Below are 25,175 nucleotides of genomic sequence, written 5' to 3'. Positions count from 1 at the left end.
TAGGCCTTGGTGAGGTTTCCAACAGGTTCCAATGAGATGAGCAGCTTGATCACATCTGACCGTGAGCTTCTCTCTCTCTCTACCACCAAAAATACAATGGATGTGAGCATCTGAACTAGACCACAGCAATGGAAGGAGGTCATAATGTTATGGCTGATGAGTTTGCTTCTCACGTCATGAAAGGCTTTGTTTTAAAAATGACGTAGTAACATTAATAAAATTTATTTTGATAATTGATCATTCAATTGTGAATTGATAAAAACAAACATTGATATGATGATGGGTAAAGTACTGATCCATATTTTCACAATAAACTGTTAGTCATCAATTAGTCAAATCATTTTGCTTGCTGTACACACCCAGCTCCCGCAGAGGCTTCTCCATGTCCAGCTCTGAGTAAACCCGCCGGGGGTACGGGGTCATAAGGTTGAAGTCCTCCCCATCTGCGCCGTTCATCTGTACAAAAACCCGCACGGCGGCCAGCGGCTCCTGCGCTTTGAAGACGGCTGAGAGCGCCGAGCCGTCCAGCAAGCGTACCTGTGAACACAGGCACACATCTGTAGGTAGATGAAAATTACACACACCCCCCCCAACAGAGCGTACGCTCACCTGTATCCGACACTCGTCGTAGTCCTTCTTGGCGGGCGGAGGTCCCTGGCTGCTGGGGGACGGTGGTGTGGGTTCAGACGGCGGAGAGGTGGGGCTGCTTGAGCTCCCTCCACCAAACTAGAGGAGAGAAAGGTACTTATAATGCCAGGTATCCCACGGTACAGTACAAACCGCTGTTTCTGGCCCACGTTTTTTGGTTGTTGAGTGTAAAAAGAATAGATTTCTGGACCAATTTCAAAACTGAAATCCCAGGATATTGCAAAGTACCGTTGGGTAAAAGTCTGAAGTGCTCTGAAATGCACTTATCAAAGTAAAAAGTCAACAGCCAACCCCTGTGCTAGACAATGTTAAAAAAAAAAAAAAAAAAATCATACAATTCAAATAGTTTGATCAAAAAAATAAACAGAATAAATTTACCTGAAAAAAAAAAAAAAAAAAACTCTACTGAAGTAAATGGTATTTGATTTATGCTTGTCCACCGATTATTATTGGAGCAAGAAATCACTGCTGGCACACTGGTCCAGTACCTTCTGTGCTCTCTCCTCCCGGTCACGTGCAATCTTCTCTCGCACCCGCTGCCTGAAAACCAGAGCAAGTACAAATATTCATTCTCAGAGGCCAGATGGTCCCTACTCTCCAATTTAGAAGATTTCTTTTTTTGTGAGGTCTTACTTTGCCAGCCGATCCTCCATCTTCTCCCTCTGCCGCTGATCGGCCAGCTTCTTCATCTCGTCGTCCTGCATCTTCTGTTTGACCTGCAGAAGCTCCTGTCCCTGCCTCCGCCGCTGCTTCTCTCTCTCGATCTCATCCTTCCGCTCCCTCTCCCGCCGCTCCTCCTGCTTCACCCTCATCAGCTCCTCCAGGCTGAGAGAATTGTTTAAATATATGTAATTCATGTGCAACCTTCGTGAACAGCAATGAGAAAGACAACATGTGTTTCCACCAACCGTTTAACCTGCTCTTTCTTCTCCTCGTCAGTCATTGGTTGTTTGGAATCGTCCGGTTCTGTCGTGGGGTCTGTTTCTCCAACAGCTACTGCACATCACAGAGAAAGCATGATGTCTCCAACAGGAACGGCAGAATTCCCACCGACGCATACAGACCTCAGTTTCACCTACGTTCAGGAGATTCGGACGAAGGCTCAGCTGATCCCTGTGTGTTCCCGACCGGAGGCACATATGGCTCATCAATATCCGGGTCATTTTCATGCTCCATTAACCTGGCAAATGGTTAAATTAACCAGGTTAAACCTTTAAATATTTAGATTTATGGCATTTAGCAGACGCCCTTATCCAGAACGACTTACAATCAGTAGTTATAGGGACAGTCCCCCTGGGGACACTTGCTCACTACAGAGTCATGAAATTAACATTTGATATTTCTTTTTCTAAATGAAAACAGATCTTAGCCATAATTTCTGTAATTTAAGATTTATTAAAGTTCATGCACATGCCTGATTTAGGCTGCAGCCCTGCCATCAGGGACAATAAGAGGGCATACTGACCAGTCCATCGCTCGCTCTATGCCCTGGTTTCCCGTATGTGCCACAGCTTTCTCCCTGATGACAGATCGAGACAAAAGCAACACTCACATGAACAGAGAAGAGTCCAGGTGCCACGAGACAATATTCAGAGTTGCATTTGAAACTCACGCTCTGTTCCGGTCAAATCCCATTTCCAGAAGGCTCTCTAATGTTGTGCATTCAGCCATGGCACTACATAGAAAAAAAATGATATATGTGTATTACAGAACAAAAGTTTAAAAAGAGTCAGTCTGACCATAAGACCCATGTTAAAGGAGTGCTTTACGATAAAAGTATCTGTGTTAAAGAACCAAATTGTTATGACTGGGTGGCTTTGCTGCAGTGCATTGACAGGGATCCATTCTTTCTTTCTTTCTTTAGGGCAGTGATGATGGAATTTCCAAAAACATGACTTGGAGTTCTCATCCAAAGCTGTAAATCCTAATTTCAAAATATTAAAAGGTTACCCACTTGTCTGATTTTGTTATGGTCATTATGGTGCAAAACAGAAAATTTGTGCTGAATGTTGTAAACGGGGGATGTTTTGCTTTAAACTGCCTCTAATTTTTTAACTGTTTTTCCACTGCCTCTGAAGAGTAACAAATGTGATATATTTTCTATATTTGTGTCTGTGCGATTGCATGAACGCAAAAAGCTGCAATTTAAATGATTAGTACATGGATTGGATCGGCAACATATCCAATCCATTCTCTCATTCTCTCAAAGTTTGCGAGTCTCACTTCAGTCGGATGTGACGTATTTGGTCACATGACTTTCGATTTGGAGACATATGGTTAGACGCCGCATGACGTGCTGCATCGTACGTCAACGTCGCCGCCATATTGCGATAGGCTCTGCTGTGGCATGAAGCATATACATGTCTATGGAGAGAAGTGCAAAAAAATGCCTCACTCTTGTGCTGCTTGGGGCTGTACAAACCGCTGTATGCTCCAAACCAGGGATTACATTTCATAGGTAAAGACAATTGTTTCTAATATATTTGGCCATTATAAAATCCCCGTTTTATAAGTCTTAACCTTAGCTAAGATAGGCTAAGCTAGCGAAGCTATGCATTCCTGTCAAGTCAGCCTCCAAACAACGTTTTGACTAAACGTAGGCATTAACTATTTAGACTGTTCTTAGCTGTTTAGTTAACTTTTCTCAAACTTTGAAGGTTTCCTAAAGAAATTCACCTCTGTTTACAAATCTTAACCTTAGCTAAGCTAGCAAAGCTATGCATCCCCTTACCAGGGTTTGTCGTTCGACAGAAATGTAAAAGAGTTTTTTGTGACTTATTTAATTTAGTAGAATATTGTATTTTGAAAGCACTGGGCATTTCAGGTTATAAGTAGTTTGTATGTTTATCATATCGCAATCGCAATATTGATCTCAATAATCGCAATATTGATCTCAATAATCGCAATATGTCTTTTTCCCCAAATCGTGCAGCCCTACCTCCAACTGAACCTATCCAAAACCGAGATTCTGATCTTTCCGGGCAACAATTCCCCTCAGCAAAACCTTTCAATTCAAACTGGCTCGCTATTGTTAACACCCACGGCATCGGCAAAAAGCCTTGGAGTTTGGATAGATGACAAACTGAGTTTGAACCATCACGTTGCTGCGATCTCCAGATCCTGCAGGTTCACTCTCTACAACATTCGCAAGATTAGGCCTTCTCACAACAGGCTACGCAGATCCTCGTCCAGGCAATAGTCATCTCCAAACTCGACTATTGTAACTCTCTCCTGGCTGGAGCCTCTGCAGTCACCATAAAACCACTCCAGATGATCCAAAATATGTCAGCCCGTCTCATCTTCAATCAGCCAAAATACACCCATGTTACACCTCTTCTTACCTCTCTCCACCGGCTCCCGATAGCTGTCCTTGATGCTCGCCTACAGGGCTGTAAATGGAACTGCACTCTCCTATATCAATACAATACTACCTAGCTACACTCCTGCACGCTCGCTCAGATCAGCAAATGAAATGAGACTAAAAATTCCTTCTTCACAGGGTCTCCGATTCCAATCAACTCTGTTCTCCGTTGTTGTCCCTGGCTGGTGGAACAACCTGCCCTACTCCACACGACTAGATGAGACTACCACCACTTTTAAGAAGCAGGTGAAAACCCTCTTGTTCAAAAAGTATTACAGACAAATCTAACACTTACACACGCACATGCGTACACATTGCACAAACAATACAAAATACATTATAATTTTTCTTCGTCTAGCACCTAACAATCTCTGAGCATGCTCCTCGCTGACAAGTTGAGCCTTATCAGGGCTCTTAGTTTGTAAACTCAATATTCTATGGAAATCGAACGAGAATTGCTGGTGTCTTCCTCTTGTAAGTCTGCTAAATAAAGTAAAGTAATAACCCCTTACCGAACTATTTCAGGGCTACTCGTGGAAAGATGAATTCATTTCGAATCTGCCGATACACAACTTGACTGAAACACCCATCAGCCAAACATCTTTAGATCAACAATATCTGTACGACAATAGAGGAAAATGCAGTTAAAATACAGAAGGATCAGGATATTAACAGTCCTACCTCGATGCTATGAATAATGACGGTATTGGAGCACACGGGGGCTGTCAATATTAGCCATATATCAGGCGCATGGCCCACAATGGGAACCGAGGGCAAATAGCTGAAAACATCATATATATTTTTTATCGTACATTTGTCAACAACCCCCCTGGACCTTTCGTGGACATTGCGGAGCACATTCCAGAGCACAGATATTTAACGAAATAACTGCATTTTGAGAACTTCCGATATTCAAATCCCACACCTGCTGGAGAACCCGGAGCGCGAACGGTACACGGTCGCCGACACGAACACGCGTTTCAACGACCACTACGGTCGCTCCGCCGTAGCGGTTCAGCCCCCTGTAGCCTGCAAGGGTCTGCGTGTCGTGCGCGAAACGCGCACGGCCAGACGAAAACACGAACAGCACTGACCTTTTCTCTCTTTCTTTACTTCCCAGGCGTGTTCTGTTCTAAATATCCGGCGTTTGATCACACAACCGCAGCACGCTAGCCTGCTAGCACGTTAGCCTCCCGCATTGGCTCAGCGGAGCGCCGCCGCGTCTTCCACCAATCGGAGTCGCGAAAATTCTTCTTCGGCGCCGCGGTTGCGCGGTGGTAAACGAAGTGAGGCCTTCCAAATGCGCTTTTGCCGCCAGGCGGCGTGGCACGGAAAGCGGTAACCTCCGCCTCTCCGGTTTTAAGTTAAGTTAATATCAAGGACTACCTCAATAAATTAACTTTTGTCCAAAGTCAATAAACATGTAAATATAGTTTGTAGTTACGTCATCCCAAATAATTTTACACACAGAATTTGTAAGATCTGTCATTTCATTCGTACTTCCCGATCTGCCGCTGTGTTTCAGTTCCGAATCAGGATCAGTTTTCTCGTTCGTTGCCGCTACAGCCACGTAGTGTAGCAGGAGCTGAGGGACTGACCACGGATCAGTTACAAAAAAAAGATCGACGTCCCGCCTCATTCCCCTTGCTTATTGGCTACGGGATCACTACGTCATTGTCGGCCGCCCAATCGTCGGGTCCCGCTGCTCGTTCCGGATTACAAGGCGGGGATTACCGAACGGACTACGTAGCTCTACAGGTGGGTGGGGCGGTTAAAACTTCCCGACTCGCGGCTTTCGGATCTTTCAGCAGGTCGCGGACATCAAAGTCACAATGTTCAGCTGGTCCAAGCGCGATGGGAAGAAAGACCCGGAGCTGTTCCAGAACGTGTCGGACGGGCTCCGCCAGCTGTACCGGAGCAAGCTGCTGCCGCTGGAGAAGGCGTACTGCTTCCACGACTTCCACTCCCCCGCGCTGGAGGACGCCGACTTCGACAACAAGCCCATGGTGCTGCTGGTGGGCCAGTACTCTACGGGCAAGACCACCTTCATCCGGCACCTGATGGAGCAGGACTTCCCGGGCATGCGGATTGGGCCCGAGCCCACCACGGACTCCTTCATCGCGGTGATGCACGGGGAGCGTGAAGGGGTGATTCCCGGGAATGCTCTGGTGGTGGATCCGAAGAAGCCCTTCCGCAAACTCAACGCCTTTGGGAATGCCTTCCTGAACAGGTGGGCTGAGCAGGCCGTCTCACTGACATGTCACCACCCACACTACACTTCAGGGGCTTTTAAAGTGAAGTGAAGTGATTGTCACATGTGATTTACAGTCATTAACAACGTTTTTATTAACGAGGAAGAAGGAATTGAGACATCAAGAAGCAGAACGGAAGATTTTACTGCATTGTGACATGCTCTTCGTTTCTGCTTGTCCTGGTTTCCCCCGCCCTTTCCTGCCTAACACGATTTCTGTTTCCCTGCAGCTCGGCCCGGCCGATCCGTTTGATACGATTATCGAACTTTGGTCTCGGTTGTGACACCCTCGCCGCTACGTTCTCTGTATTACTCTCCATTCCATTCTCGTTTCTGCCTGTTCCCAATTAATGGGAGCCCCTCCGGTGGAATCCCCTCAGGAATGCTGTAGACCGGTGGGGAAGTTCACAATTCCAGGCCGAAAATTCCGGAGGCGTGCCCTTCCCACTGGAACTGGGACAGCCATGACGAACCTCGCAACTGACTCCACGCTCACATGAGTCAAGAGTGGTGGTCATGTGACGTTCTTCCCGTATGAGCATACTTTTCATCCTTCTCTTCTTGCGCTACTAGGCCAGTGGCATTTCCAGGGGTTTGTTCACTTTTGACAGAATCGAAGAGAGTGACAGAATTACCCTTTATGCTCTTTATTGCTACTGTGTGTCTGTAGTAATCGTTGTTTGTAATAGTACTGTATCTCATCTTCAGCCAGATTTAGGCTGATGACACACCCAAGTGGGGCAGCGGTGGCCCGTAATAACAAGGTTGCCGGATTTCGAACAGTCAAGGTGCCACTGAGCAAAGCACCATCCCCACGCACTGCTCCCCGGGCGCCTGTCATGGCTGCCCACTGCTCACCAAGCAGAGGACACGTTTCGTTGTGTCACCGTGTGCTGTGCTGCAGTGTTTCATGATGACAATCGCTTCACTTTCACTTTGACATCATTCATTAGTTTAGAGTTGGGCCATCTCTACATCGATTACAAAAATGAAAGTTTTAATTGTGCCTTTCAATTTCAGGTGAACGATTTCAGAGTTACTGATGGGCAGATGAAACATTCTTTCGTTTCGTACTTCATTTCCTGAAACATGATAAAACCCCCGTTTACTAACCCTCACCGAACCTGTTCTCTCTGTTTTCGTTTCACCTTCCTTTTCTCCCCCACAGGTTCATGTGTGCTCAGTTGAACAACCCGGTCCTGGAGAGCATCAGCATCATCGACACGCCTGGAATCCTGTCAGGAGAGAAACAGAGGATCAGTCGGGGTCAGTTTACCAACTTCTGCTTCGCCCTAATTTCAATTTGTGGTGAAAGTGAAAGGGCATAAACCAAAAAAAAAAAAAGGTCATCTTCAGTTCCTGATTGTTTTCTGCATGAGTTGACCCAACCACCCAAACCCCCCACGGCTGAACAACCCAGTTTATTTTGGCAATGAATTCCAGCTGCCACTGCCGCAATTTCATGAACGGGAAGCTGACCCAACATGGTTAACCGCTTCCACGTTAGTAATAAATAGCTGTTTATGCAATATGTACCTGTACTACTCAGCATAGTGAGTCAGATAGGGTGGAGACAAGGTCTCGAAAGCGGATATAAAGTCACGCTGAAGCAGAAAGCAAACACGCTTAATGAGCAGGGGCTGCTTAGATTAAGGAACTTTTAGAGGGTTCTACGGGTCATTATATACCAGCATTTAGATCACTTCACATCAATAGGATTTGATTATGACTATTATTATAATGACTGTTGCAGTTTTGTCATTGTTTAAATATATTTAAATTGAACTAACTTAGCAGTGCGAAGTAAATGAAAGTGTAGGACTGAAACGGCACAATCATGATTTTTCTTTCTCAATCCAGTGTAAAAGACTAAACAGGATGCATTTTGTGGTTTAAGACGGACGTTTTCTCTCAGAAGCGCATTTCGCCTTCCTGTGTAATATACAGGGCTCTAGACTACATTTTTGCACTGGTGCGCCTCACGTCGCGTTTAACAACGTAGTTTTACAGGCTCACTAAATTGCTGTCAAGGCAATATTGACTTGAATGATTAACTAACAACATGGTTACCATAAAGTTCTTTATTTGAAGCACAGCTTTACTAGAAAGGGAACTTACTGAAAATGTGTTTGAGCTTGAAGTGCTTCACTGTGCTGAGATCTAAATGAAAAGTGTTTTAAGGGCTTGCACTTGATTATCATCTCGGCCTGATGATCTGTTTTCTTGCCAGTACATTTATCACTGCATGGAATGTGTTTTATAGATGCATTATGCATTTTCAGCGTTTAATTTCTATAATTGTACTCTGCGGTAAACGCGCGGTCAGGTGATTTGTTTCGACTGGCGCAAAAAAAAGGATGCTGATGGTGTGAAATGGACGCGACTTCTAACTTTCACTTTAACGTTTTGGTTGGAAAAATCTATGACCATGAAAAACAACATTAAAAATGTCATGTTGGCAGACATCCGGCGCCACAATGATGTTTGGATTTAGGCTTTCAAAAAGCTAAGGTCTAACTTTTAAGGCAATATGTGGACCACAGCTAATCAGAGACTGGCCCCGCCCCCCACCATCTCTGATTGGTTTAGAATACGATATGTGCTTTCAGAGTTACAGAGACTTTATTTTCCGAATGGCTTCTCAATGGAGAAATTAGGTTGCATGTGTGACCAAATTGGTGGCACTCTGGAGCCCCGAATATATGACTAATATATGAATAATAATGTCTTCCTCCTCTTTTTTTTTTTTTTTTTCCCACTGTTGCGTGTGTGCATCTGTGTCTTGTGCAATTAGTAAAAACAGCATGTGCTTTTTAAATGGTGGGGTGGTCTGATGAATAAGGTAGAAAAAGCAATAGCTCTCATTGTCTGGTTGTGGATGACTGATGTCAGAATTCGGTCAACTTCTACAAAGCCTCTGGTTTTATACATAGCTCTATGCAATTTTAGCACGCCTGTCAGAAGATGTCTGGCGTAGGAGATTGAGATTGAAGATGACTGTACGTTTATGTATATATCACCGTGTGTTTTTTTTTTTTTTTTTTTCTTGTTCTTCAGGTTATGATTTTGCAGCTGTGCTTGAGTGGTTCGCCGAACGAGTGGACCGCATCATCCTGCTCTTCGACGCCCACAAGCTGGACATCTCTGATGAGTTCTCAGAGGTCATCAAGGCTCTGAAGAACCACGAGGACAAGATGCGCGTCGTGCTGAATAAGGCCGACCAGATCAGTACGCAGCAGCTGATGAGGGTCTACGGGGCTCTCATGTGGTCGCTCGGCAAGATCATCAACACGCCCGAGGTGGTCCGTGTCTACATCGGCTCGTTCTGGGCTCAGCCGCTCCAGGTGCCAGACAACCGGAAGCTGTTTGAGGCCGAAGAGCAGGACCTGTTTCGCGACATCCAAAGCCTTCCACGGAACGCTGCCCTGCGCAAACTCAATGACTTGATCAAGCGAGCACGCCTTGCTAAGGTGAGGATGAAAAGTTGACCTTATCGTAGTCAAAACCATGCCAGTTCCGAGTTTGTCTTACATCATACATCTTGGATTTAAGAGGAGGCCTGGTTCTTCTGTTCTTCTGGATACACATGACTAGCAGCTATGTCTCTCTCAAGAACTGTTCTTGTTCTTGTTATGTCTCAGGTGCATGCTTACATCATCAGCTCTTTGAAGAAGGAAATGCCGAGTGTTTTTGGAAAGGAATCCAAGAAGAAAGAGCTGATCGCCAACCTACCACAGATCTACACCACCATTGAAAAGGAACACCAGATCTCGCCTGGAGACTTTCCTAACGTCACAAAGATGCAGGTAGGAAAGGATCTTAGATAAACCTATCTCCTCCTTTTACACCTGCTGTGTACTGATCAGGAACGTGGTGGACGTGGTGGTACAGTACAGGCCAAAAGCTATTTTCATGACCATTTACGTTGGTAGATTATCACTGAGGCATCAAAACTATGAATGAACACATGTGGAGTTCTGTACTTAACAAAAAAAGGTGAAATAAGTGAAAACATGTTTTTTATTCTAGTTTCTTTGCTCTGATTACTGCTCTGAACACTCTTGGCATTCTCTGGATGAGCTTCAAGAGGTCGTCATCTGAAATGGTTCTCCAACAGTCTTGAAGGAGTTCCCAGAGGTGTTTAGCACTTGTTTGCCCCTTTGTCTTCACTCTGCGGTCCAGCTTACCCCAAACCATCTCAATAGGTTAATTCATAGTTTTGATGCCTTCGGTGATAATATACCAACGTAAATGGTCATGAAAATAAAGAATATATGACCTGTTTGCAACAAACGTTGCATTAATAATGTCTAATTTCTTCCTCCTCTTTTTTTTTTTTTTTTTCCACTGTTGTGTGTGTGCATCTGTGTCTTGTGTAATTAGTAAAAACAGCATGGGGTGGTAGTAGCCTAGTGGGTAACACACTCACCTATGAACCAGAAGACCCGGGTTTGAATCCCACTTACTACCATTGTGTCCCTGAGCAAGACACCTAACCCTGAGTTGCTCCAGGGAGACTGTCCCTGTAAATACTGATTTGTAAGTCGCTCTGGATAAGGGCGTTTGATAAATGCTGTAAATGTAAATGTAAATGTGCTTTTTAAATGGTGGGGTGGTCTGATGAATAAGGTGGAAAAAGCAATAGCTCTCATTGTCTGGTTGTGGATGACTGACGTCAGAATTCGGTCAACTTCTACCAAGCCTCTGGTTTTATACATAGCTCTATGCAATTTTAGCACGCCTGTCAGAAGATGTCTGGCAGACGTAGGAGATTGAGATTGAAGATGAATGTCCGTTTATGTATATATCACCATGTGGTTTTTTTTTTCCAACGTAAATGGTCATGAAAATAAAGAAAACACACTGAATGAGAAGGTGTGTCCAAACTTTTGACCTGACACTCTGAGTTCAATTAATGACTTAAAAGAGCACATTGATTTGACTGTGACACTGCAGTACCAGGTTCGAGACTATGCTTTTTGTGTCTAAATAACTCCGCCCAAAAAACATTTGTAAGCAAAAGTTACAATGAAATTCTTAATTTGCATCTTTATCCAACCTACACAGCTATTGAAGATCCCCTGACATGAAAATTTGTGGTCTTATTGGTCCCCTAATAATGTATCTTAAGTCTCTTAAAGCTACAGACACTGAAACAGCGCGTCCTGGGAAATCTATTAATCGAGATCATTGTGAGACTGGATCAAAGTGTAATTCTGAAATTCAGTCTTGGTGCAGAATTTCAGAATTACACTTTGATCCAGTCTCACAATGATCTCGATTAATAGATTTCCCAGGACGCTCTGTTTCAGTGTCTGTAGCTTTAAATGCTAATGAGTAGGAGAGGGGCGGGACGAGGAGGAGACCGGCCTACAGGAGTTGAGCTGGCATTCGCTGAAATAGCGTCATCTTCACCATTCAATCAACCACAATGTTTGGTGCAGACAGGAAGTCGTGTCTGCGTTTTTCCATAAAAAATTTATCCCCTTGTGACTACATAAAGTGGTTCCAGATCCAGCCATCTGAGCTGCCACTCTCTAAATGGCGAAGCAGAATGGCCAAAGCACTCTTTATACATATCGCCATTTCTAGGACCATTGCAGGACATTGCATAGGGGAACTCTCATGGACACCAAGCCAACACTCCAGAAAAAAAAATAGTATGGTAGTAGCGTAGTGGTGAACCACAACTGGTTCTAAAGTTGTGTCCCTGTTGACTGTGTGTGTTTTTTTTCTTTTTTTTTTCTAGGACATACTGGCTGGACAGGACTTTACCAAGTTTGCACCGCTGAAGCCTAAACTTCTGGAGGCAGTGGAAGACATGATGGCTAATGACATTGCCAGACTCATGCAGCTTGTCCGGCAAGAAGAGGCCGCCATCCCAGTCCAATCAGTCAAAGGTGGAGCTTTTGAAGGCACCATGAATGGCCCATTTGGTCATGGGTATGGAGAGGGTGCTAGTGAGGGCATTGATGAGCTGGAATGGGTGGTGGCCAAGGACAAGCCTTCATACGACGAAATCTTCTATACCCTCTCCCCCATCAACGGCAAGGTGTCTGGCGCGGCAGCCAAGAAGGAGATGGTGAAGTCCAAACTGCCCAACACAGTCCTGGGGAAGGTCTGGAAGCTGGCGGACGTGGACAAGGATGGTTTCCTGGACGATGAGGAATTTGCTCTGGCTAACCACCTGATCAAAGTGAAGCTTGAGGGCCACGAGCTGCCTGCTGAACTGCCCAGTCACTTGGTACCTCCTTCCAAACGTGGGAAGGTCAATATTGATAGAGATGCAGAGGATTGAGGTATGGACTCTTTGAAAGCACAAAAATATGAAAAAAATATGCGGCAAACATTACCTAATCTGCAAATATTTGGTACTACAGTCCTGATGAGCGCATGAGATGCTGGTATTGACTATTGGTGATAAGGTTGGGAACTGTATTATTGTTGTTTGTTGTAGCATAAAGAACAAAAAGTGTCAGTCGGGGTTGTTCATGGCACAAATGAATTTAGCTTTTAACGTTTCGTACGAATTAATGCCAGTGTCATTACATTTGACAGATCTTACATTTTTGGATCATTCCCAGACCTGTGAAAATGTGAAAACTGCATTATATATTATTTCAAACATTCTTATTCCTCATATTTGATATATAACTTATTTCTGGATTTGTTTTATCTGAATGTTTGTACCTCTCATCAAAGGCTTAACTGTAATTTAAAACAATTTTTTATGTAACTGCATTCCAACCTTAACAAGATGTATTTTTGTTCATGTGAATTGTAATAATCAGTCTTCTTGATGCTAAACAATAAAAGCTGTTACAAATTAATGAGAGTGCTGTATAACATGCGCTCAGCGCCCTTTGTTTCTATAATTTTTTTTCTTATGCTGAACTATGTTTTAATTGGCATGTTGTCACTATTTCATGTACATTGAGTATTATGATGCAGAATAATAGCGGGGTTTTTTTTCTGTTTTTTTTTAATTGCAGTTCATTTCTTGATTCAAATCGCATTTTATTTACACAGCACGTTTTACATTGTACATTGTCACAAAGTTCCTAACAATAGAACAGTGCTCACTCAAAAATCATGATTTTTGTATGTTAATGGCTAAATAAATTCACAAATTAGGTTGTATCTAGGTCTTTCTACAACAATAGAAGAAATCCACCCGAAAATACCATTATTTGCATTTATGCAAGTTTGAATTCATCTAAAGTTTTTTTTTTTTTTTTTTTTTAATAGATGGCAACGCAACTTTTAACCCTGTCTTTATATCCAGTTATAGAAAACAGGCTGCAGTCTGGTGCCAAAACCGTCACGGCTGTGAGAAGTGAGAGGCACGTGGTGTGTTTTTACCTCTGTTTATCCTGTAGACCTTCACAGTGTTGACTTCACACTTCAGCCACAGCCCTATTCCTGTCCAGATGACACACTGACCTGAAGTGTTTTATAAGAGGACATGTTTCTGAGACCATGGGCTGTAAGAAGGTGAGATTTCTCAGACAGAGGTGTGATCTCCTGAACCTTCTTATTGACTAGTCATGTTCTCTGATTATGAAACAGTATAGTAACGCAGCATAAAAACCCACGGTCAATGTAATAATCATTTTATTATTCTTTTTGGTAACGTTACATACTGTTTGTAACTGTTTTCATGTTACGTTCGGTGTACTGTAGTTTACAACTGTGCTAATAATTCTTAAAAAGCATTCACAACAAACACTACTTTGTTGTGAAGTCATATGTCAGTGTAATCTTTAGTTATAATGAATAACGGTAGAAACAAGTGGGATAACAGACCAGGATTTTATTTAGGGAATTTAGTCCAGTGAAAAAATTACCGTCACAGTGGTTTGTACAGACTTGTGAATGAAAAATAAAAATCTGCTTCTATTTGCATTTCACTTCAGCTTTGTTGAGTGTTGCATGGCTCAGTCACAGAACTCTGGAGCACGGCTGGGCATCTTATCACTACAATAGAAAACCCCACCATGTGCTCAGCATGGTGAACACTGAACTCTGCTCCATCAGGAGATGTTACAGGATGACAGCAGGACTGCCACGGGGCGCTTTCATGGACACATTTTCCACAGAGCCGACGGCTAATCATCATAAATGTCCCTATTTTGAGAACGAGTTCAGCCCTGCTTGGAAGTCATTTTAAAATTTCACATTGAAGATATTATAAGTCAGTGTGCTGGTGCTTCCTGCAGTGGGCCCTGGTGCGTTAAGGCTCGTGGGACGGATTCAGTGGTCAGACAAAGGAGGAGTTGAGGGGACGGTGACTTCAGCCGAACATGTCCTGGGAGGCGTAGGTCATGTACAGGAAGCCGTCGGGGTCTCTGTACTGGGAATAAACCTCTCCCATGCTGGCAGACATACAGGACAGGCTCTTCTCTGACACCAACAGGTACAGCACTTGCGAGGCGTCTAGGTCGATTTTACTCCTGAGGGGACAAAAAAATATATGCAACATATACTGATATATAAATATATATAAAACAATGTTTTAAATATATCTCACAAAAATAGGCAGAATAATCATATGCTTTGCACATAAACTGCTATCAAATTGAAGCTGTAATCAAGCTGGGTGGCTAATTAAGGTCTGAAAGGCCACTGCATATGACATGAAGAAACACTAATTTAAAAGAGACGTTGATTATCATGCCAAACCTTCTATTAACCCATAAAATGAGCCAATCATTACTGTCTACCTGCAGACTCTCCCTGATCCAACTGTTGTCCTCACCTGAGCAGACACAGAAACTGACCCATCGTCAGTTCAAACGGTACCAGGAACTTGGATTTGTCTAACAGGGGCAGCTGCTTCTCTCTGATGTACCTTTCCACTATAACCTGTCAGCGAGAAAGTGTTATTCAAACAGCATGCAGTATATTACTAGCAGATATGTAGTATCGATCACTCTGAACATTGACATTTTGCCCAGTAAGTCCTGTCCAGCATGCCACTTACCGGTAATTTGTTGGGAAATTTGGACCGAATGCTGCACACCTCGTGTTTCCTGGTAGCTATTCGAACAGATCAAAAAGTAAAAAGTCACACAAAGCATTATACATACTCAATAGTAGTCTTTAATTTTAAATGGTATATTGCAGATGTGCAGATGTAAATTGTAGTTTTCATACCAAGGCATTTCCTTTGCTTGAACGGCTTCATTTCCATTGACCTCTCGAAGGGAGCCATGGTTTGTAGGTTCACAGAGGCTGGTGGTGGGGAGCGATGGTGTGGCTGGCCGGGGCCCGGGCTGACAGTAAAGTCCCCTCGGGGCTGAACGTGTGCTGGAACCCTGCTCCGCACTCGCTGGGATCCACATTTATACCCACATGGGGGTGGGTCTGCAGGGGCTGAGTGTCGGGGAGGGGATGAACAGCTGAAAGTTGGTTCAGTGTGAAAAATAAGGAAGCCCCACCCCCAAGCCCAGTTCCCAGGTCATCATGAGTGTTGATCCCATTCACACGTCCTGGTTAAATCAGACCCGCTCCGAATTTCTCACCCAGCTGTGACAGCACGCAAGCTCATTCCTGGAATACAGCGGCCTGGTCACACAACAACAGGTTGGACTTTTTTTTATCATTAAAAATATAATTAAATATCATTAAAAAAGGTCCTGGACAAATAATCAGTAATTATAACATGTATTTATTATTATAACTGATGTACCTAAACAGAGATTCAGCCATTGCTATTTATATATGAAAAGAAATTATTCCTAGTTGCATTTGTTCTTAGATCAGTAGTTACAGGGACAGTCCCCCCCCCTGGAGCAACTTAGGGTTAAGTGTCTTGCTCAGGGACACAATAGTAGTAAGTGGGATTTGAACCTGGGTCTTCTGGTTCATAGGCGAGGGTGTTACCACTAGGCTACTACCACTGGTACTAGCACTGGTTTTGGTCATGCCCTTGTTGATATATTGATAATAATAACTTTCTTTTTGTTGGCTTGTATTGTTGTATTTGCTGAAGGTTAAGCGTGTGCAAGATAAGTTTTAAAAGTGGCGTTATTGTTATTGTTATACACTGCAGCACAGCACACAGTGACACACCGAAATGTTTCCTCTGCTTTTAACCATCACCTTTGGTGAGAAGTGGGCTTCCATGACAGGCAGTGTGTGGGGACGGTGCTTTGCTCAGTGGCACCTTGGCTTCCTTACCCGCTAGGCCACCACTGCCCATTTAATGTACCCTGTAATTTGTAGCCCAGTGCATAACACACTTGTCTATGAACCAGAAGACCACAAAGTCAAACCCCACTTACAAACATTGGGTCCCAGAGCAAGACACTAATGTCACCAGTGGAACTGTTCCTGAAACTACTGACTGTTATTTGCTCTGGATAAGGTATAAATTCTGATAAATGCCATAAACGTACATGTAAAATGATCGAAAGATTAGTTTCACAGATTCAGGAGAACTTGTCACTTAAACGTTTTTTAAGGTTCTGGCTCCCATCTTCAGGTTACACGTTATTTAAGGTTCTGGCTCCCATCTTCAACCACATCTTCAACAGATCCCTGGAGCTGTGTGAAGTTCCCACCTGCTTCAAATGCTCCACCATTATTCCGGTCCCTAAGAAACCCACCATCACTGGTCTGAATGACTACAGACCTGTCGCCTTGACGTCTGTGGTCATGAAATCCTTTGAACGCCTGGTTTTAGCCCATCTAAAGAACATCACGGGACACCAGCTGGACCCCCTGCAGTTTGCCTACCGGGCAAACAGGTCGGTGGATGATGTAGTGAATATGGGGCTGCATTACATCGTGCAACATCTCGACCGCCCCGGAACCTATGCCAGGATCCTGTTTGTGGACTTCAGCTCGGCGTTCAACACCATTGTGCCTGAACTCCTCACCCCCAAACTCTCCCAGCTCAGCGTTTCACCTGGTTCCTGCCAGTGGATCACCAGCTTCCTGACAGGCAGGAAGCAGCAAGTGAGGCTGGGGGAGATCACTTCTGGAACACGGTCCCTCAGTACGGGTGCCCCTCAAGGATGTGTCCTCTCCCCACTGCTCTTCTCCCTGTACACCAACGACTGCATCTCCAGAAACTCAACTGTAAAACTCCTGAAGTTTGCAGACGACACCACTGTCATTGGGCTCATCCAGGATGGTGATGAGTCTGCATACCGACAGGAAGTTGAGCGGCTGGTACTCTGGTGCAGTCAACACAACCTGGAGCTGAACACGCTCAAGACTGTGGAGATGACGGTGGACTTCAGGAGACATCTCTCAACATTGCTCCCCCTCACCATATCAGACAGTCCAGTGTCTATTGTGGAGACCTTCAAGTTCCTGGGCACCACCATTTCCCAGGACCTGAAGTGGGAGACCAACATCTCCTCCATCCTCAAAAAGACCCAGCAGAGGATGTACTTCCTGAGGCAACTGGGGAAGTACAGTGTTCCACAGGTCATTGATATGGAGCAGCCACTAAATAGGACAGGATCAGACTGCAGCGGACTGTACGGTCAGCAGAAAGGATCACCAGTGCCCCCCTGCCCTCCATCCAGGACCTGTACCTCTCCAGATCCAGGAAAGGGGCAGGGAAAATCATCTCAGACCCCTCACACCCTGGTCACAGTCTCTTTGACCTGCTGCCATCTGGCAGAAGTTATAGAAGCCTGCAGACCAGGACCAGTTTCTTCCACCTCGCCATCTCCCTCCTAAACAGCTGACTGTAAATCACCTCCATCATTGCACAATGCACTTTATATTCAGTTGTATATAAGATTTAGTTTTTTGTTTTTTTTTTGCCTATTTATTCATAAAAAGTAGATATAGTTATTTATAAATCACAAACAAATCCACAACTTGTACAATAACACCACATCCTTGCACATTGTTGTTGTTTTTTCCTACATTGTACTTGAGAGACACCATCTACCGGAATATAATTCCTTGTATGTGCTTGCATTTACTTGGCCAATAAATTCGATTCTGATTCTTATTCTAATCTTAAAGCGTCCTCTACTGGCTAAAAGCTGTCACCGCGTTTATGATGGAAAATAAGATTTTATTTGATCTTCCACCATGCCTTACTAACAGAAAAAAAACTAAATGAAATCGTACACACTGTGTTGGAAATGAATGTGGTTATCAGCATTTACGTGCATGTTGTGCCGTATATATTCGGTATATTTGTAAAGTACATATATCGGTCGTAATAGGGGACAAAAAAAGATACTCCAGCTCAGGCTTTCCCTCTGACCCACCGTAGCTCCCCTCTGATTGGCTGTGCGCCGGGACTGAATAAAACGTGGCATGGATAAGCGCCATGAGGATCGGCACTGGAAACCACCTGTTTAAGAATTCAAAAAATTCCGCTGACCAATGAGGACAGAGTTCTGTCCTTCTGGTACAGCCCCCCATCCCAACACACACACACACCGCACACACTTGATGTGTGTGAGGATCTTTCGCTCCATAAACCCTACGGCGCGCTGTTGCAGACCCTGGGAATCGCGATCCTGGCTTCGGAATATCAGGAATTGCAAATTACCAGTAGCGAACCTCCGAACGATGAATCGTTGTGTAACGAAGATGGTCTCTATTCCCTCTTTTGTCTTCCCACCCACCTCCTCCACCTAACCACCGGGTGCTCGGTCCGCTTCAGCGCCGAATCCCGCGGGCCATGGCTGGCCGCCGCGGCTGCGTCAACTCGCTGTGGTCCGGCACCGAGCGCGTCCGCATCGGGGAGCGTCTGAACGCCACCCTGGCCGGGATCCTGGAGCTGGACGTGCTCCGCTGTCGGCAGCTGGAGATGGTCGCCGCGGCGCTGGGTGGGAAGGAGACGCCGGCGAACGATCCCAGCGCCCCCGGTCCGGAGAACAGGGCGGACCGGGAATCCGCGTCCAGCAACGGGCAACAGGTCAGAGGGGGTCGTGGGGCTTATTTAGGGGTGACTTACATGCCCACGTTGGCTTCAAGGTTAAATCCCAGTCTCAGAAGGAGATGCTGCACTGAGTCTTGGTTGAGTCCTGTTGCAATGCATATGGTATGGCTGTGTGTGAGTAACTGGTGGGAAAGCAGAAGATCTGGGGATCTGTGTGTCTGGGCCCTGGGTGATGGACGGAAAGAGGTGCAAAACAGAGAAGTATGAAAATATCATCTTGACCAAGCAGAGAGCCGTCGCCCGGTTGCTTCATCGCAAACGCTGATGTTGGTTCAATCTATATTCGACCACCTGTACAATGGAACTTCCTTAAAGGTGTCCAGTTTCCATGGCTGTAGTCCATCTGCTGCCCGATATCCCATCCGTCCATCCATCATCATCATCATCATCAGTCGTTCTGAGCTTTGTGGACCAGATGGAACCAAGCTGAACATGGCATCGAGACCGACAGCTAAACTACTCTGATTGTGCGCCTAATAAAGTGGCCAGTGCCCGAATATACGGTTAAGACGTCAGCAGTTCTTTGCATGATGCATAACAGTTGGCCCCTTAATTGTTGACACGTTCGTTTGCTCAAGTTTAGAACCCCTTGCAGCCACCGGCACGGTCTTCACCCACGCCTGCTCATCATTTCGTTATTATATAACCCCCCTTTACTGCATGCATACCCAGAACGCAGTGGTCTCCGTCTCTGGTGCCTAAAGGCCTTAGGAAGAGGAGTATTGATTTGAATGCTTTATTTAACAGCGAATGAGATTTTTGCCTGGGCTGGGGGTCTGGTCACCTTTGAGTTTCTAGCCTTGTTTTATATTTGTATTTATTTATTTTTGTCTGCCTAGAGCGTTAAGCTGTGTGTGTGTGTGTGTGTGTGTGTGTGTTTCCTGCTGAATTGGTCGTGTGGGCGATGTGAGCGAGGGAGAGAAAAGAAGAAAAAAAAAAAAAAAGTAGGCATGGAGCTGGTTGCTGAAGTGGGGGCGGCAGCGATAAACCAGGAACAAGAGAGGTGGTGGTGGAGGGGTCCGCAAAATGCCCTCTCATGCTGTCACCCCCTCCCCCGCGTTGTCCGTCACCAGGCTGACTCACTTCTCCAAACTCCAAGCTCCGGCGGAGCGATGCTGGCTGGAGAGAGAAATCCGGACGAAGAGCCCCCTGTCCCCCCCTTCTGACTCCTCCTTTTTCTTTTCTTTTTTTTTTCTTGCTCTTTGTCATCTCATCTGTCTCTCTGTCTCTCCTGTTGTCTTACCCCGACCCCTGTCCCTTCCCCCTTTCAGTACGGCACCATGAGTCACCTGTATTGTCTCTTGTTGGGTTCTGTCAGAGTCTGAGGACTGATCTCGGCTCAAGTGAACAAACAATAGACCCCCCTGTGCCGGGAGGCTTCTGTCTAGGACACATGGCTGGTCCACCCGCATTAAAATAGCCGGAAGGATCAAATGTTTAAAGGGGTTTATTGATCAGCGTACGGTGACCGCAAGAACCACTGACTTGATCCATTACATTACATTTACATTTACAGCATTTATCAGATGCCCTTATCCAGAGCGACTTACAATCAGTAGTTACAGGGACAGTCCCCCCCTTGGAGACACTCAGGGTTAAGTGTCTTGCTCAGGGACACGATGGTAGGACACGGGTCTTCTGGTTCTTAGGTGAGTGTGATACCCACTAGGCTACAACCACCCTGATTCTGTGAACAAAGCATTTGAAAAGATAAGTTAATTAGAGTTGATTGTTGTGAGAACTGTATGATTGGTTTCTAATCACCCAGTAACAGCAATAGATCAATAATTACATTGTTCTGTTTCGGTGTAATCAATTTTATTACTGAAAAAAAAATTATTCATGCAGTTCAATGCTTTTTAGTATTGATTATCTCCTTGTACAATATGTTTACTGGGTGTTAGTAGCCTAGTGGGTAACACACTCGCCTGAGCAAGACACTTAACCCTAAATTGGGCAGTGGTGGCCTAGCGGTTTAGGAAGCGGCCCCGTAATCAGAAGGTTGCCAGGCCGAATCCCGATCCACGGCGGTGCCACTGAGCAAAGCACCGTCCCCACACACTGCTCCCCGGGCGCCTGTCATGGCTGCCCACTGCTCACTCAGGGTGATGGGTTAAATGCAGAGGACAAATTTCACTGTGTGCACTGTCCCTGTTACTACTGATTGTAAATCACTCTGGATAAGGGCGTCTGATAAATGTAAATGAAAGGTTTATGTTTTTTCATACTTTGTTAGATTAACTGGTAATAGAAGTGTTGAACGTTGGAAATAAATTTACCTGGTACCAATAAATACACTATTAATATAATAATTGATAATCCCAAACCTTTATTCAATCATTTCATTGTAGCTCCTATAGTTTTCTTTTGTTGATGGAGCATTTGGGTGTGCACGTTGTTTCCCAGAAGCAAATAAAAAGGCACCACCAAAATATGCCAGTAGTCTGTATTGCAAGAAACAAAATGCTTACTCTCAGGAGAATCGTGCCCCTCTTTGCAATTATCAGCCTAATGAAAAGACACGTTGCTTCAGCAATTAAGATGTCTTGAAGTCTTTTTATATGTATTTTTTTAGGCTTCAACTTCATACACTGAATCAGCACTGAACAGCATGGGCGAGGAGGTGCCCTCACGGTGGTCCACGCTCTCCTGGGACCTCCAATCTGAACTGCTGTCCCCGCTGACGTTGGACACAAACTGTCCAGGCCTGCTGGAAGGAGACTCAAGACCCAGTTCAGGTATATAGCTGTAGATTACAGGAACAATTTTAGTACCACTGCACTGGCGTTAACAATACGTCATCTGTTAGGAGTAGGCCAGGATGAGGTCTCCCCCACCCTCCACACATTAATCCCTTCTTTTTTTCTCAATTTTAAGGTTTCTACTCAGTCAGTGGGAGCTCCCTGTCCGATTCCTGTTTCTCAGTGTCCAGTGAGGTGGCTCTCGGATATCCAGCAAAAGTGGGCACCACGGGTCCATGCCGACCCCTCTCCGCCGAACACAGTGGCACTCAGTGGCGGGAGGCCAAACAACAGAGATTACAGAGCCCAAAAGAAACGGCAGAAGATGGGGACAGGAGGCCTGTATCAACAGGTAGGCCTTTTTGAGTTCAAAGTTATAATCCAACTTGATGCAACATTTCAGCCACATTGTGCAACCACCAAAAAGGTTATGCATTTATACCTGCATCTACCTAGAGAATGTTAATTCATGCATTTAAGTTGCAAGTAACCACAATGTAAAGTACTGTCATTAGCATGATGATTATGTTTGTCACTGTTTTAAACAGGTGACCTGGAACTTCATGGTCTCACGTTCCTCTCAGACCTTTGCTCCAGTCTGGCAGGATCGTTACAGGGATCACTCTTTCCTTCCCCTGGATGTTCAGCCTACCCACATCTGCAGTTGCAGCTGGACCCAAAATTTTGCTCTGACCTGGTGTCCCACAAAACCAAAGAGGTCTACCCATACCCCAGTCCACTTCATGCAGTGGCCCTGCAGAGCCCGCTCTTTACCGCCGGTCAGGATACTTCTCCTCCACATTTTTCCCTGAGCCCAGAGCCTGAAGAACCCCTTCTCTTAGCGCCTTTAAAAATTAGAACTCCAACCCCTTCTTCACTGACTCAGCTGGAGCAGTACATCTCAAGATTAGTCCGTCAGTACTACGTTAGGTCCCGACAAGAGAGCACCATCCAGGATCTTCAAAAAACCACTTCAGGTTTAAGCCAAGAAGCAGCTCAGACGAAAACATCTTCAGACAGTCGTCCTTCTAGCCTTGTCGGGGACAGCACAACCCCCTGCAAACTTGGAAACTCTGCTCGAGTGAGTCTGGGCAGCATTAGCAAGAAAACATGTCGGAACTCAATCAACCTCGGAAACCTGCCTTCTGTTACCGGTGAGGACTTCAACATAAGCTTTCTTCTGAACCTGAATTTGAACTTGAACAAAAGTTTGGACGCAAACATCCAAAAGGACGACGTGTCAGCATCATGTGGGTACCTTGGCGTGAACACCACCAACCCCACAGCCTCTCCATCGTCCTCTACTTCCTCGTTCACTACTACTCCAGCCTTGAGAGGAAGGCCCCGAATATCCACCTGCCCATCCACAATGAGCAATCGTGGATCTTTGGAGATAACCGGCAAATCCGTTGGACCTCTGGGATTTTCCCGCTCGCTTGACTGGAGCGGGGCCGCAAGAGAGGAAGCCGAAGGTTGTCTTCCTCAGCCCCGCTCACCCAAGCTGAGTGAGGACTCTGAAGTTGTTTGTGACATATCACGCGTTTCCGGCCTTCCTTGCTCCGTGGTGATCGGCCTGATGGAGGAAGGTGTGGAACTGGACACAGAATGCTTTCGCAACGAGAGAGAAAGGGGAGAAGGGTCTGCTTCACCTTCCAACCCTTCACCATCACAGCCCCTTTGGTCATCTTGTCGTACCTCGTCCGCCACTGACTTTTCGCATCTGTACTCAAAGGCACAGATTTCCAAACCCCGTCCAGCCAGCATAGAGGTTGGAGATGGTAGCTCCCAGCTGCAATACCTGCAGTTCGCCCAACGAGACTCCCATTACACAGTGGCTTCACAGTCTGGCAGTCCTGAATTTCAGGAGCACTCGGACATCACCCCGATCCACCAACTGTCGCAGAGGTTGCAAGGCCCTGTGTCCTATGACTCCTCTTCCTCTCCGGGGTCTTCTTCCTCTCACCGCAGAGTTCACTCCCCTCCCCGTCTGCTCTCCGGCTCACCATTCACGCCCACCCAGCTCACCGTGTTCAAGCGCAACTCTCCCTCCCAGTGTTCCCTTCCCCGCTTCCATGCATCTAACTCTCCGGTGGAGGGCGCCATACGTCCCCGGGGCGGCTCCCTGAGGCAAGATCCCAGCTCTGGCTGGAGACCACAGGACCAAGGGTGCTGGAGAGCCGGAGATGGCGAGAAGCTGTATCGGGGAAAGCACGCTTCGCGGGAACTAGTTCGGGCATCGACCGTCAGCAGTTACTCTGGCAGAGACTACGGAAACAGCTGGGACGAGGAAAGGAGTTGCGAGACACCTAAAAAGGGAAACAAATTTTGGAAAGGTTTGGACGGACGTTTTAAGAGCAGAGAAGGCTACTCTGGCGGTGTTGAGCGGTATGGAAGAAGCAGCATGAAAGAAAGGTCGTTGAACGTGCATGAGAGTCAAGAAAAGCGTACGGTGACTAATCGGGACGGCCGCAGTTCAAGCCTTCATTTGTCTCGGCGAGCTCTGTTCCGCAGCGAGTCCCAAGGCATCCTCGATCCTCGCCGCCAAAACCATGAAGGCCAGCTCCGCACCATCCAGTGGTCTTCCACCTTTGAGATTGCGGGACATGGCCGGTGTGCGGAACGCGGGCCGAACTTTTCCAGGAAGAAGGCGGAAAAGCACATTTCGTCCACTTCCAGCCTCTTCCACCTCTCTCGTTCGCAGAGCCTGGAGGGAAGCTGCCATTCGCTCTCTCCACTCTCCTCTCCATCCTTCTCTCCTTCACCGCCTCTGCCAGCCCCACTCACACGGTCCATGTCATTCAGGGATCTCGGGAGGCGTGTATTTGGTTCAATGCGATCGCTCAGTTTGAAAGGCCAGAAATCCAAAAAGTGAGCTTGTCCATCCAGTTACTTAGTATTAGAGGACACTGATCAATCTGAAATAATTCATTTTAAAACCCTCTGCATGCAATTCTTTGCCATGTATCTGTGACCTGTTTTGGTTGTCACGTGCCTGTGAGCTTTCCATTCGGTGTATATAGTCTGACAATTTTCAACACATGCCTGCTCAAGCTATGGTTTTATTCTTCATCAGCGACTAACAACGAACATAACAGGCACATGTTGAAAACTGAGCTGACCCGAATACAATACGATGTGTAGATTGAGTTTTGTGCTCAGGGCTTTGAGATATGATGTAAGCTGTAAACAAAAGATACTTTAATTGATTGCTTATGATAAAGAGCAAGTAATATTTGTGTGTTTTGGTTTTTT

The 25,175-nt window shown here is 45.6% G+C and overlaps 4 protein-coding genes across 4 annotated transcripts; 2 read left to right on the top strand and 2 right to left on the bottom strand.

The window, feature by feature from the left end:
• Positions 1-324: 324 nt before the first annotated feature.
• On the bottom strand, positions 325-5,603 carry ubxn1 (UBX domain protein 1). Its single transcript, XM_028960892.1, has 9 exons — positions 5,510-5,603; positions 2,261-2,323; positions 2,114-2,167; positions 1,728-1,828; positions 1,557-1,644; positions 1,282-1,473; positions 1,137-1,188; positions 610-726; positions 325-537 (listed from the first exon to the last, which is right to left on the bottom strand). Exons 2-9 carry the CDS (start codon positions 2,317-2,319, stop codon positions 325-327), a joined length of 876 nt encoding a protein of 291 aa, XP_028816725.1. The 5' UTR covers positions 2,320-2,323; positions 5,510-5,603.
• Positions 5,604-5,737: 134 nt separating this feature from the next.
• Positions 5,738-13,090, top strand: LOC114767990 (EH domain-containing protein 1-like). Its single transcript, XM_028960000.1, has 5 exons — positions 5,738-6,239; positions 7,429-7,526; positions 9,318-9,730; positions 9,902-10,066; positions 12,010-13,090. Exons 1-5 carry the CDS (start codon positions 5,842-5,844, stop codon positions 12,556-12,558), a joined length of 1,623 nt encoding a protein of 540 aa, XP_028815833.1. The 5' UTR covers positions 5,738-5,841; the 3' UTR covers positions 12,559-13,090.
• Positions 13,091-14,053: 963 nt separating this feature from the next.
• LOC114768600 (microtubule-associated proteins 1A/1B light chain 3C-like) lies at positions 14,054-18,899 on the bottom strand. Its single transcript, XM_028960960.1, has 5 exons — positions 18,790-18,899; positions 15,417-15,635; positions 15,244-15,299; positions 15,019-15,125; positions 14,054-14,713 (listed from the first exon to the last, which is right to left on the bottom strand). The coding sequence occupies exons 2-5, from the start codon at positions 15,472-15,474 to the stop codon at positions 14,554-14,556; spliced, it is 381 nt and encodes a 126-aa protein (XP_028816793.1). The 5' UTR covers positions 15,475-15,635; positions 18,790-18,899; the 3' UTR covers positions 14,054-14,553.
• LOC114768599 (uncharacterized) lies at positions 18,668-25,155 on the top strand. Its single transcript, XM_028960959.1, has 4 exons — positions 18,668-19,158; positions 21,758-21,920; positions 22,060-22,275; positions 22,472-25,155. Exons 1-4 carry the CDS (start codon positions 18,922-18,924, stop codon positions 24,793-24,795), a joined length of 2,940 nt encoding a protein of 979 aa, XP_028816792.1. The 5' UTR covers positions 18,668-18,921; the 3' UTR covers positions 24,796-25,155.
• Positions 25,156-25,175: the final 20 nt, after the last annotated feature.

This window comes from Denticeps clupeoides, chromosome 18 (assembly GCF_900700375.1).
Source record: "Denticeps clupeoides chromosome 18, fDenClu1.1, whole genome shotgun sequence".
Classification (NCBI taxonomy): Eukaryota; Metazoa; Chordata; class Actinopteri; order Clupeiformes; family Denticipitidae; genus Denticeps; species Denticeps clupeoides.
This window is presented reverse-complemented; position numbering and strand designations above follow the sequence as displayed.

Excerpts from the sequence above, each read along its gene's own strand:
- LOC114767990 (XM_028960000.1), top strand. The coding sequence starts at position 5,842 with ATGTTCAGCTGGTCCAAGCGCGATGGGAAGAAAGACCCGGAGCTGTTC. Across the intron at positions 6,240-7,428 it reads GGGAATGCCTTCCTGAACAG|GTTCATGTGTGCTCAGTTGA; the intron begins GTGGGCTGAGCA and ends TCTCCCCCACAG. Across the intron at positions 10,067-12,009 it reads CTAACGTCACAAAGATGCAG|GACATACTGGCTGGACAGGA; the intron begins GTAGGAAAGGAT and ends TTTTTTTTCTAG.
- LOC114768600 (XM_028960960.1), bottom strand. The coding sequence starts at position 15,474 with ATGGCTCCCTTCGAGAGGTCAATGGAAATGAAGCCGTTCAAGCAAAGG. Across the intron at positions 15,300-15,416 it reads CAAGCAAAGGAAATGCCTTG|CTACCAGGAAACACGAGGTG; the intron begins GTATGAAAACTA and ends CTGTTCGAATAG. Across the intron at positions 15,126-15,243 it reads AATTTCCCAACAAATTACCG|GTTATAGTGGAAAGGTACAT; the intron begins GTAAGTGGCATG and ends TCTCGCTGACAG.
- ubxn1 (XM_028960892.1), bottom strand. The coding sequence starts at position 2,319 with ATGGCTGAATGCACAACATTAGAGAGCCTTCTGGAAATGGGATTTGAC. Across the intron at positions 1,829-2,113 it reads ATAGAGCGAGCGATGGACTG|GTTAATGGAGCATGAAAATG; the intron begins GTCAGTATGCCC and ends ACCATTTGCCAG. Across the intron at positions 1,189-1,281 it reads ATGGAGGATCGGCTGGCAAA|GCAGCGGGTGCGAGAGAAGA; the intron begins GTAAGACCTCAC and ends TCTGGTTTTCAG.
- LOC114768599 (XM_028960959.1), top strand. The coding sequence starts at position 18,922 with ATGGCTGGCCGCCGCGGCTGCGTCAACTCGCTGTGGTCCGGCACCGAG. Across the intron at positions 19,159-21,757 it reads CGTCCAGCAACGGGCAACAG|GCTTCAACTTCATACACTGA; the intron begins GTCAGAGGGGGT and ends GTATTTTTTTAG. Across the intron at positions 21,921-22,059 it reads AGACTCAAGACCCAGTTCAG|GTTTCTACTCAGTCAGTGGG; the intron begins GTATATAGCTGT and ends CTCAATTTTAAG.